The sequence below is a fragment of the Trichosurus vulpecula genome, chromosome 3 (genome assembly GCF_011100635.1).
Source record: "Trichosurus vulpecula isolate mTriVul1 chromosome 3, mTriVul1.pri, whole genome shotgun sequence".
NCBI lineage: Eukaryota > Metazoa > Chordata > Mammalia > Diprotodontia > Phalangeridae > Trichosurus > Trichosurus vulpecula.
Window position 1 is genome coordinate 360,568,528 of NC_050575.1, and position 13,621 is coordinate 360,582,148.

A 13,621-nucleotide genomic window follows, 5' to 3' on the forward strand; every position below is an offset into this window, starting at 1 on the left:
ATATGGACAAACAAGCTATATATGGAATGAACTGGAAGTAAATAACAGGGATGGCATTAGAATTAAGTGGTTGAGAGAAATGTTTCCTATAGGAGATGGAATTTTAGGTGAGACTTACAGGAAGCCAGGGACTTCCTTATGGAAGTCAGAGGATGAAGACATAGAAGCAAAGCATTACAGATGGAGAGTATGGGGGACAGGCAGAGAAAATGCCCAGAGGTAAGAGATGGAGTGTCTGGATCATGGAACAGCAAGGAGGTGGCCAGTGTCACTGAATAGAAGAGTATATGTCAGGAGGAAGGTGTAAGGGGACTGGAAAGAGAGAGGCTGGTTTGTGAAGGGGTTTGAATGACAAACAGAGGATTTTATATTTGATCCTGAAGGAGACTGGGAGCTGCTGGAGTTTATTGATTGGGGGAAGGGGTGACATGCTCACACTTGCACTTTAGGAAAATCACTTCAGTGGCTGAAAGGAGGATGAACTGGAGTGGGGAGAGACTTGAGGCGGGCAGACCCACCAGCAGGCTATTGCAGTAATGAAGGTGTAAGGTGATGAGGGCCTGTACCAGAGTGGTGGCAGGGCCAGAGAGGAGAAGGGGATGTGCTGAAGATATGCTGCAAATGTGAAGTCGACAGGTCTTGGCAACAGCTTGGATATGGGGGTGAGAGATGCTGAGGAATTCAGAATGACCCTTAGGTTGTGAGCCTGGAGGACTGGGAGGGTGGTGTTGCCCTTTACATTAACGAGGAAGGTAGGAAAGAGGGAGGGTTTAGGGAAAGAGGTAGGCGTTCAGTTTTGTAACAGCTGAGTTTAAGATAGGGACCTGCAGGAAGGATGGATCAAAAGATTATAGAAGTGACCTTAGAGATCACAGGGCCCAGCCTTCTAATTTTACAGATGAGAAAACTGAGGCTCACAGAGTAACTTGTCTAAAGACACACAGTAAGGCAGTAAGCAAGGGAAGGGGTGAGTGGAGGGGTGAGTAGAATGGCATCCTAGGGAGTGTGGATGGGGACAAGGCAACTATTGGGGGACAAATTAAATTTACCAAAACTATCTGAAAGGCACATGTAGAGCATGTGAAGCACAAGCAGGTAGTCGGCAGGGAGGGAGGAAATAGAGTGTAGTATAAGGAATGGGGGGATTAGATTCTGGCTTTAAATACCACTTCCAACAGTGACCCCACAGCTATGTGACCCTAAGCCAGCCAGTGGCCCTGTCTGGGCTTCAGTTTCCTCATTTCTCCAAGAAAAGAGATTAGAACACATTCAAGACTGATCTCACAGGGTTGTTGTGAGGATAACACTTTGTAAACTTAATAAATGAAGTAGAAACAAGAGAAATGTTGGCAAATGAATTCTGCTCTATTTTCTCATCTGAACAATTTAGCTGTGTCTATAAATTAATTTACTGCTCTATCTATACGCCCCTAGTGATTTAGGGAACAGCACATTTCCCAAAGAGGAGTGAAAACAAGTGAAGGCCATGGGCATGGGCCACCGAGAAGGTATCTGTATCAGAGGGAAGAGTTTGCTACAGGAATGTCTTCTCTGAAGCCCACAAAGGCCAAGGATTCCAGATCCCCCTTTGGTGTTTTAAATTAAACCCCACGATCTGTGCCTCTGGTTCACTCCTCTGGGCCCTGAACCATCCTCTCCATCCAGGGAGTCCCCAAGCCAATCACTTTTCTTTGACTTCTCTTACACACACACACACACACACACACACACCCTCCTAGCCCCAGGTAGTTTCCAACGGGGGGGGGGGGAACCTTCAGTAAGTGAAAACACAATTAACCGTCTTCCTGTCTTTATCTTGTTTTCAGAAGATGTGATGCTGGGATGCTGATGGTGTGAGACAACTTTTGGGCAAGAAAATAGCCACAAAGCACAAAAAACAAAACAAAACAAAAAACACAACCCAACTCAGTGAAGACGCAAGAAACTTCTTTTCACGGCTATTTATTTTTCCTTGTTTTTTTTTTTTTAAAGAGAAACTGATACATTTAAAGGAACAAAACAAATGTTCTCTACAGGTGACAATATTCAAGCATGTTCTTTTATTAAAGTATAAAGATGAGAAGACAGAGACAGATGCAAGCAGGATCTGGCATCGGGACAACTGAGCAACTGAACCTCAGAGAGATCCTCCTTGGAAGTCTCCATGGAGAGTGGACCCCCTGACAACCTTTCTGTATTCTTAAGGACCTGGGATCTTCTTTCCTGATCCTAAACTAAGCCTTTTAGGGAATAGTGTGCGATATACTTTTTTTGTTATCTCAAAATACTCTTCAATATTTAATCAGCAGGGGAAGGAATGGCCACTGCTTTCTGTGTATATATTTGTGAGCTCAGCACTACATATTTCCTAACCATCACTGAAGCATTTGTTGCAAAGGGGGTGGGGGGGAAGGGGACCTGAGATTCTCCTTTCTTTCCATTGCCAAGCCCGATCAAATTTGGTCAGGTTGCATGAAACAGATATTTCCTGATCAAAAGCAATTCTCAAAGACGTCTCCTTCCCCAAAGGGGCTGGGGAAGGAGAGGAGGGGGATCGTGTGTTGGTGATTTGCAGAACACTTAGCCAGGGAAATCAATGAAAAAGTTGGCTTGTACTTCTAAAGTAACACAAAAGATGCCCCACATTTCACTGAGGGCGCTACTTTGTAAAGGCTACAATCCTAAGGAAAAGGAAAAGGAAGCCCCGGAAAGAGATATTGTCCCTTTAACCTACAGAATTCCCTACTTCCCATGAGTACTTAACATTTTTCACCGTGTTGTGACTACTATTATTCTGTTTAACACTAGCTAATCTGTAACCGAGGTATATGGAAACCCTCTAGATGATAAGCTTGGAAAAGTTCCAGAGTTGGCAGTTTTCTAGTGTGCACACATATACTTGGTGTGTTTTGATCCTTACAGGAGGTCCCCGTCAGCTGGTCTGCCTGCCAACTCGTTCTTGGATCAGCCTCTCACTGAGCTCCCACAAGGCCCTCGCCGTCACTTCATTCTGGGCCTCTGCTGAAGGCAAGCAGCGACAGCAATTGTTGAAATACATTCCTCCCAGGCCCTCCAGCTCAGGGGCCACAGCGCAGTAGACGGTGGTGGCTGCTCCTTGTTGCTGGAATTCAAAGAACAGAGAATAGTAATTAGTAAGCATGATCCTGGCCTCCGAAGCCTCCTATCTCATTCGAAGGACAGCCACGTTTCCACAGGCTTCCATGGTGGACTCAAAGCACAAGACCCTGAAAATGGGACTACCTGGGGTAAACAAAATTCAAGAACTTTCACTGAAAACAAGCCAAAAAAATAAAATAAAATAAACAAACACAAAACCCAGAAGCCAAGGGAAAACATTAAAATATGAAAACCCAACAGTTGTATGGAGGAAGACACAGTCTTCTAAGTGAAATGAGGGGGAGTGTTATTTTTACATGCAGAAACATACTTTTCAATTTCTACATCCTCCTGATCTAGCTAAGAATGTAATGTGACAGTTGATTTCTCTAAAACCTTCTTTCAGAATTAACCCAGGCACTTCAATTAAAGCCTATCACGTGGAGTACTTTGGGGGCCTGTACCAGAGCTCCATATATCTTTGGCCTCCTACAGTGTGACAGAGGCTAATGTCACCATTCACACACACACACACACACACACACACACACACACATACACACACACGTGTACTCATACAAACAGCAAAATAATTCTGGATTTTCAGAGATCTAAATTTCTCCTTGCTCTTTGGAATCATTTTTGGAATCCCAAAGAAATGTTGCAATTAGATGGATACATAGAAAAGGCAGGGTAATTTTGTCTCCTCCCTCTTCCTCAAGATACAGTGAAGAGAGTGAAACTGATCCCTTTCCATTCACCTGATGGAAATCTCCTGTTTAGCTAATCTGAGTTCTGACGTTGAGTGAGAGTATGGGGGGAGTGCGGTTGGTGTGGCAGCACTTTGTGGGGTCTGACAGAATGCTGTCAGACGAGTTGTGCAGAGGGCAAAGAAATCACTATGCTTCCACTATGCTTAATTAAAAATAATAAGCTAGAGCTCATAGAGAGACAGTACGCACAGCTCTAATTTAAAACCAATACAGTTTATCTGGCATCTTACGAGTATTTATGTATATCATAGGCCCTGTCGAGGTAACTAATTATAAGCTGATAGCAATCAGAATACACAGGTTGCTAAGAAAGACACAGAAGATAACTGGAGAGAAAGTTACCAATGGAACATTAGGAAGATGTGGTGAGAAGAACCAGCTCTTGCTGTCACTGCTGACATCACTGTCTCCTCCTCCCCCGACCACACCACCAACCAACCACCTCCACAGCCTTGTCTGTCCCCAGAGAGTTACAGTCATGGCACATTACGGAGCTGATTGTAGATCAGGGGAGAGTCATGTGGCAATGAGAGCCTGGTGTTTGTTCAATGGGATTGGCTCCCTGGGGTTTCAACAACCCATAGTCACTTGGAAGGCTGGGGTTCTATGGAGGGGAACTCCATACGGTGAAATTATGTTTCACTGGCTTCAGGGTGGGTGGCCTTGTGCATGTTCTAACCTGCACAAACCAGTCTGAAAACAAAATGGTCAGATTCAGCCAGATTGTAGGTTACTGTTGGGAACAGAGGATTGGCTGCTTGAATTCATTTGGATTCACTAAAAAAAACCAATGGAATTAACCATTGTCTTTGCTTAGGTGATAGTCCTTCCCTCTGAGGAAAAAAAACACAAACAGTTGTTTGACTAAACTTGCCTGTTTCTCTTTGAAATTGGAGCGTGTGTATGTGTATATAGACACAGACTCTGCCAGCTGCCATTTCAGTGAGTCCAGAAAATGCCACTCTTTCTCCCTGTTGTAATGGTATGTTTAATGGACCAGTCACCAGCTATTCCTTAAAATTCTAAGACTGTGATGGCCCCTTTCCTCAATGTCTTCATGATATTTCTCCATCTTTCCCTCAGAATCATTAGGTCTATTTGACAAGAAGGGAAACTTTGCCAAAAGCTGTATCAATGAAGGAAAGGGCAGAATTAAGCCAGTTCTCTAGCTAACATAACATATCAATAATACCCTGGGCCTCAATGATCTAAAAAATCAGTTTTCCTTGGAGTTTTTAGATATTTGCCTCAGTTTTACACTTACACTTTGCAACTGTGAACCCATCCCAAGAGAAGTTGAATGACCTGCCCTGTATTATCTTATGAAACTGAGAAGGTAGGGATCTATCCTGAAGTCCAAGACAATCCAGAGGACCACAAAAAATATCCACACTGGCATTCGACTTGACAGTGGTGTATCACACCTGGATAGATGCTGAGGAGAGTGTGGCGAAGAATTTTTTCCCCCAGATGAAGTTGTTTTCCAGACGTCATTTTGCTGTTCAAAATAGTCCCCAAGAAGATTGTGTCTCATTGTTGAAGCTGTCTTTTCCTTGGAAAATGTGTCTTTTCATTGATCCCAGAAGCAGGTGGTTAGGAAGCATTTTGTCCTCATCATCTGACATCAACAACGTTCAACATTCATTCGTGTCAACTAGCATTTGGCAGCCATACTGCAACCCTCACTCTAAAATGTTTCATTGGATTGGATTGGCTGCTTGGGATCATTACACTATTTGCTTGGCATGAAATGCAATTTTAATTACCTCACAAGAGGCTTTTTTTTTGGTAGGAAAATATAGGATGTTGTCATCTGAGAGCAAAGTATTTCTTTACCCCAGGATTATCTGCATTCAGCTGGCACAGGGTCAGAATTTGATTGGCAAATACCCCTAAAGGGAATGGTCTTCTCCTTCAGACTACATTTGGCAACTTCAGGAAAGAAATGGCCGCTTGTATTCAGTGTGCCATTGGTTCAGTTTCTCTACAGATGTTCCTTTGGCCGCATTTGTAGCATCTTCTGAACATCAGCTTTATACAATCCGACATTATGACAGTCCAATAACAAGTTTTAATTTTTTTTGCTCATCAGCTTTCTGGTTCACATATCATCAGCATAAGACAGAACGGGATGTCAGGGCATCTCATTAGGAAAAAATTCTATGCTACCGATAAAAGAAAAACCATTCCTAAACTGATAAAAAAAAATCACTAAAAAAAATAAATAAAGCCGAGCACTTTAATCACTGATGAATGACTTTCAATGCTAAGCAGTTTGTGGCATGTCAGTTGGGGATTCTGAAAAGATGAAAGTCCCATAGAAAAGAATTAATGTTAACAACTTTGTTAGAAATTTCCTCAAACAACAGGCTTGTCAGTCATTACCACTGCTTGCTGATCCATTGTGATTAAAAAAATGAAAATAGTTGGCATATAAATAATGATTAGTGCTACGGGTTCTCCCACAAACATTGGTTTTAATGTTTTGTTTTGTTTTTTAAAGAAAATTATCTGGCTTGTCATTTGCACGAGGTTGCTAATCACTAGAGCTGAGGTCAAATATCTTTAACCTGTAACAAAGGCAGTGAATGTGGATGATGGATACAAAGGATCCCGAATTTCTGGGAAGCCCAGCTGAATCTTTAATCATGCCTGAATGCCATTTCCGATCCAGTCAAACATTTGCAAGCTGCCAGAGGAGGGCCAGGCCATCAATCTTGATAGTGTATGTAAAATTACCCAGGATTCTTGTTCTGGATTAAGTTAAGAGTGTCTTGGTAATAAGGGTTCATCATTCTCTTTCACAAATCATTTGTCAGATGTGCGGTACAATCTGAGCCCACAGAAGGGTGGTTGGAGGAAGCAGTTGCTGTTTATTTATGGTGAGAGCACAAAGACCTAAATTATCTGTCCTTCCAAAATCCTTTGTTGGGAGGAAAATGTTAAACAGTGGCTTTTCATTGGAATTTATTTGATAACTGCTAGCTATCAATTTGTTGCTGTCGCCATCGAATACAAATGAGCATCAAATATCTTAAAGGTAAAAGGAAAGGGATTTCTAGTGTATAGTATATGGTTAAAAAAAAGTCACACTTTAATATATGTAATGCATCTGTTAGTATTTGGAGGTAGTCCTTGCATTCTTAATAAGAAGACATGATACACAACTTAGTTTTTCATTTTGGATTTATCTATTTTCAAATGCATGTTTATTTGTACAGATTTGATTCCTGTTAGAGACAGGTCATACTATGCCACACTGAAGACTAGCTTCAGAACCATGGCATACCTAGATATTTGGGCAGGGCCAGACATGAGCCATTGCTGGCATTGCCAAGCGATGTCAATTACATCAAGTTCTCCAAAGAGTATTTTCTTCGAGGAAAAGTGGGAGGATGTGCTTGGACTGACATGTGGACCCCAAGGACTACTGTGAGGAGTGGCACCTGTGAGGAGAACCATCATCAGCTGCCCAGCTATACCCCAGGGCTCTGAGAAACAAAGTGGAAGGAGGAGGAGGACTGAGCTCCACAGAGGCAGGTCTGGCATGTGCTTTATTCACAGTCTGGGCACTTTTGTTGTTATTCATCTCAGGTCTATTAGGCAAAGCAAACACTTTCCAAATGCAAAAACAGCCGCTAATCCAGTGGTATTGTGAACACGCCACACAGAGCGGAATAATTTATTATTACCCAGCAGTGGAGGAGATGAGGTAATAAGAGTGCATTCCACACTGTGGAATGAATGGCCATCTCCCCGCCCTCTCCATCTCTCCATGTCCTCCAATAACACTTCTGCAAGAGGGTGTAAAACCACTCTGCTGGAAAGGGGCCACGCCAGGTTTCCCAGCTTCTTTGTGGGCCTCTCAGCAATGGCTAGGGATCAATTCCACAGGAAACAGTTACTTTAAAATCCCTTGTTTTGAACAAACACTGTAAAAGCAAACACTTCCAAAAGCCTATTTATTCTCAGCTCACTGTGGGAGGACAGACAACCTGAAAATGGACTGAACTGGAAAATTTTCCATTAGCTAATGACAAAATTCAGCCCTCATGGAAATGAGGCTGCTATATAGCTTTCTGAATTGGCATTCATACTGATATATAAAGTGATTGTCCCTCACCAGCAATTAATTTGGGGAGCAGAGTGTGTCTATTCTCTCCATTCAATGTTGATTAAATGCCTACTGTGTGCAGGGTTTGTTCATTCACTAGTTCACTGAGCATTTAGTAAGCACCTACTATGTGTTGAGCACTCTGCTAGTCACTGAGGGAAACACAATAAGAAACGACAAATAAGGCACAATCCCTGCCCTCCCAGCATTCAGTGTAGTAGAGAGAAAGGGAGACAGGATTTAAAGCAGGAAGCGAGTTAAAGTCATCTAGGCCAACTTCTTCATGTGAGAGAGGAGGAGACCCAGATCCAGAGAATGGTTAAGCAGCACAGTTAGGATTTGAACCCAGGCCTTTACTTTTACTCTATTTTTGTTTTTGCCTTGTCCAAGTTTGTTTAGGGTCTCTTTGACTGAGAGCATCCTGAGTTCTGGTATTTTCTATCTCTCTCTGGATCTACAATTTCCTCTCTAAAATAAGGGCATGGGAAGAGATGACCTCTAAAATCCTTTCCAGGTCTAACCCCTTTGCTTCTAACTTTAAGTAGATAAGAAGCATAGGATACTTTCCTTCTGAACTAGTTTGGCTTCCTCTTTGGTAGAGATCTCGAGGCACACTGGCTCAACACTCCCTCAGAGATGGCCACTTGATAAGTATCTGGAATAGTCCCTGCCCTCAGAGAGTTCACCAACTGTTGCAGGAGCTTACATTCATTCATTATGCAGATCCATCATCTCTTTAGGTAACATATGTCAGGTATGCTGAACACAAGAAATGAGGGGCTTAACACTTACAATTCTATTTTTGGCCTAAAAGCAGGACTGTTAACACATCCCATTGAGTTTTCATTCCTGGGTATGTGATATCCTGGGATACATTCTGTAAGTTGGATGATCCTTCTACTTTATGGCCAACCTGGCATCTCTGGCCCTCATTAAGTCATACCAATTAAGACATAAGTTTTCTCATACTCTTCTCCCATCTCCCCTTCCATATTCCTCTCAAGATGATAGCATTGGGGGGGGGGGGGGCGCGGCTAGGTGGTGCAGTGAGTAGAGCACCAGCCATGGAGTCAGGAGGACCTGAGTTCAAATCCGGCCTTAGACACTGACACACTTTTACTAGCTGTGTGACCTTGGGCAAGTCACTTAACCCCCCAATTGCCCTGCCTTCCCTCTCAAAACAACAAAAAAAAAGATGATAGCATTCATTCCATCTGGATACAGCCTACAATAAGCATAATTCTCTTTAGGTGAGCAATGTTGTCCTTTGGCGGCTTGGTGAACAAGCCAAATTGACATTACATTCATTTGGATGAACAAGAATGAAGGTCCAACACTGCCAGAGATGAGATAAGAGCAAATGACCTCTAGATGATGAAGCAGCACCTGCGGCAAAATGTCACCTCCCAAGTCCAGCTTCCTCCCCAGTCAGAAAATCCAACTTGAACTTGCTTTCTGCCCACAGACTTTTTCAGAGGATGAAGTGAACCACCTCAAAACTAGGGGTATCTCCACAATCCACCTAATAAATGAGCACCTAGCCAAGGATGTAAAGGAGTACAACCTTTCCAAGGAAAATCGCAGGTGCAGTCTATCTGATCTGCTTATTTCCTCTGTTCTATTCCCTCCCAATTAATTCCTGACAATAATTAACTACAAAGACCCCCCCCCTCCTCCAATCAAGTTACTGCAGATCTTTTCCAGGTTGGGTTTAAGGAAGGACTTTCTTCATGGCCCTTGAGAGCTTTGTACATGTAAAATAGACTTTACATGTATATATATATGTATATATATGACTGAAACAACATATTCTCCTTGAGTGGCAAAAAAAGGAATTCACGTAAGAGTTTTCAACTGTTGAAGCATTAAAACATAGTGATGATGAGAACAGTTACCTTTAGGCAGTGTTCTGGTTTTTACCTCTGAAGGAGAAGATGTTTCCATTGCAATAAATGCATTTTGATAATACATTATAGTGTTTGTGCTATGCAATAAATAAGCGACCTGTTCTGGGGAGTGGAGAGAGATACAAGGACTCTGAAGCCTGGAGATCACCAGGCAGCCAGATTCCCCCTCCACACTCTAAGCGGGGAACCTGTCCCATGGGAAGAACTAATGAGAACTGCAGAGAACTTCTCTGGTGGGTGAAGGGTCAAGGGTGGGGGACAAGCAGCTTATCCTCCTCTCACTTCAGGTGGAGACTTGAGCTGAGCTTGGCTGATCTCAGCAGCCAATGTGATCAAAAACTGTGAAGAACCAACTGGTTTGGTCAATGATCTTGGGGGCAGGAATATACCTGAAACTGTCTTTTATCTTGATTTATAATCCTCTCTTCTCTCAGAATCTCTCAAGTGATATGGTTCCCCACCTGGATCTCCAATTTCCCTATCTCCAAATATCTGGTTAAATATAATTTCTCAAAGTTGAAGGGAGTCTGCTTCTAACGATGGGTCTGTTTCTAGATAAGACTTTGTCTTCTTTAAACTCTGCATATCCCTCAGTACAGTGGGCTCTGGATAAATGGCTGCTGAACCTGTTTGTGGAATTTTTTGAGAATTTATGGGAGCACTTCTCCATCCGACTCCAGCCAGGGCTTGGGGAGAAGTCAGGGAAAAGGAGAGGCCAAGAGTTCTCTGTTACTGTTGTCTCTGGAAAAATTCCACAGAAACCCACCCAGATGCAAACAGATCTCAGGCACAGAAACTTTGTAGATATGAACTTGTGGATAGTGAAACTGAATTCCTGGAGAAGTAGTAGATTTATGAAGAAGTATTGTGGTCTGGTGGCTCCTTTCCCTGTAGTGACTCAAATAGCCAATAGTTAAAATGTATAGTACTCTGGGGCAAATGACCTTGGCAGAATTTCAGGCCTTATATTTTCAAGGAAGAAGTGTCTTTCATTCTTTTTCTGAAATTCTTGAGCCCCTTCTCCCTCTCTTTCTCCACTCCAGAATTTTAGGTTGCCCTCTCCTGTCTCACCTTGTGTTGCCTTTGTCAACATCCTGACATTGTCTATGGGCTTTGCTGTTACTGGACCAGATCATTCTTTTCTCAGTGGTGCCCTTACCCCTACAACAAGGAAGGGAAGAAAGGATGGGTTTACACTGCCGGGGGATATTTTAATGCCCCCATTCCCCTGCTCATTAGCACTTTCCAGAGACATGAAGAATAGCAGCGGTTTGGACTCAAGGACTGTACAAAGCATCCTTCCTCCACCCAACGCCAGTAGGGTGGCAACTCATAGGTTGACTTCTTTCTAGAGGATGTCATTTCTTTTCCAACAGAATCCACACAGGGTAATTCTCTTTCTGGGAATGAAAGTCATGTTGGGATATCTGATTTTCCTCAACCTCAGTTGACAGCAGCAAAGAGAACAGCCACAGGGACTCAACATGGGGCTACAATCACTCTCCCACCATAATGGAAAACTTCATTTAGGAGGCATATGAAAAATTTCCAGTGGTGACTGCTGAGACAGTCACATGTTTGTAAGAAATAAAAAGAGAATTTGTGAGATGAAGAATTTCTGTATTTAGCTTGTGTTCACTTGGAACATTTAATATTTTGACTCTATGTATCTTATTCAACTTCTGTTCTGCCTAGCACTATATACTGTATATAAATGTATGCATACGTATATACCGTATATATTTATATAGACTTTTAATATTATTACCTTACGAAATTAACGATTTTAGTTCAGACATAATATTATAAAGAATAGCCTCATAATGCAGCTAAAACCAACCGCTTACTTCTGCCCTTGTTTGGTACAGAATTATTTCAGCCTGACTGCAGCCTAACTGTGGCTTTCACAGAAAAGCAAGCTGCAGCACAGGGGTTCTGATAGGGGAGGCTTTTAGGACAGACGTCCACCAAGCGGTTTGTTTAGATTTTTAAAGCTAATGGTTACTTTTCACCTGCTAAAATGGACACCTCAGTACCTATAATACATTGGAAAAACCACAGGGTGTTCTGAGGGGGCCAAAGTGGGCTAAGGATTAACTGTTAACTCTGTGTTCCAGAAACTGATTAAGGGAACGTATTTTGCAATAATACCGATCTAGTAACCAGGCCTCTAATGACCAGACTTAGCGCTCTAAACTGAGCACTTCCGTGTAATGTATGTGTGATGTTCATAGACAGCCGGTTATAAAGTGAGCCCTGTTAGTGTGTCTTTCAGGCTCAAAGACACCGGCCTTGTTAATATTTCATTTAGAACATACTGTAGCGAGAGTCTCATTTATATTATGTCCATAATTAATGGTGATAGCTTAGGCACTGCCTTTCCAAGGAGAGATCTCTGTATGCTGGTCGATGGATAATGAGAAACAATAGATATTTCATTCACCAGCAGCTTGTCACTAGTTAGTAGGAAATTGTCGTGTGTACTGTTGCTTTAATTGCCAAGGTAAATACTGCGGCCGCTTTAGTGAACATTTGAAAGCACTTGATGCAAATAGACTAGAAACAAAACAAAACACAAAAAAAAATGTCTTTTAATCATGCTAGTCCTTAGCATAGAAGGAACAAAGGTATGTCTTAAAAACCTTTGCGTTCTCTCATGCAAATATGATCTCAATATGCATGCACTGACGGTCCCCCAACTGTATTTTCGGGGATACAATTATGCTGCCTTTCTCTTCTCCTCTGTAGACTGTAAATAACTGTAGATCTCTCTTTCTCTGGTTTCCCTGATGTAAATAGATGTAAATACTCTTCAGCTATGCATGTCGATATTCTAGGCAATTTCAGGTACTTTTATAAGCCAAGGCATGTATCCAAACTGGTTTGTTAAAAAACAAAAACAAAAAACAAAACTCTCTCAAAGCTTACTCAGAATTAAAGGTTTCTTCCTAGACTTGTCGTTTTCATTTCTCTTAGTGCTTTCTTTGTGTCAGTCACTGGTGTCTACCTCAGCAAAGGGAGCCCAGCCTTACCTTCCAAATCTTCACTCTGGCACAGATCCCTCCCCTTCCCGAAGTGAAGCGTACAGTCGACATGAGGGAAAACCAACCCCATGGAAGATATTATTTGTTTCAGTTTCCTCCTCTGTGAAATGGGCTTGATAATAGCACCTCCCCCCCAGGATTGTAAAGGGAACACATTGCCTGGCTCATGGAGCTACACAAATGTTAGCTGTTTTTCTTATTGTTACTATTACAAATACTTGCGTTTCTTCATATGTACAATAAGAGGGCGTTGGACTAGCTCATCTCTTACAGCTCTGGGATTCTGGGTCTATTATTACTGATAGTGTGATAAAATTGGGACCAAAGGCCTCCTCTGATGCCTCACCATAGTGGACAGTGATCCTAGGTTTTCAAAAGTGGTCTCCATGAAATCCAACCTCTATCTGATCCTGCCAAGCTGGAAAGATTATCAGCAGGCTATGGGTCTGCCCTCCGAGGGGCCCAACCTAGCCAGGTACAGAGAGTTTCACAGCCAATCCAAATGAATCCATCAAACAAGAATTTATCAGGCATTTAATATGTGCCAGGCAATAGCACTTAATGCTGGGTACAAAGAGAAAAATCAAACAGTCTCTGCCCTCTAGGATCTTACACTTCTGTAGAAAGAAAATTAGACTGAACCATGAAACAGTTAAAAATACAAAA

At 42.3% G+C, this 13,621-nt stretch overlaps 1 protein-coding gene across 1 annotated transcript in view; it reads right to left on the reverse strand.

Annotated features, from left to right (window-relative positions):
* Positions 1–1,908: 1,908 nt before the first annotated feature.
* The window catches only part of WWOX (WW domain containing oxidoreductase), a 1,243,064-nt gene continuing 1,231,351 nt past the window's right edge, over positions 1,909–13,621 (reverse strand). Inside the window, exon 9 of the mRNA XM_036750184.1 lies at positions 1,909–3,121. Coding sequence (XP_036606079.1) covers positions 2,933–3,121 — 189 coding nt within the window. The 3' untranslated portion in view covers positions 1,909–2,932. The remainder of the gene's footprint in view (positions 3,122–13,621) is intronic.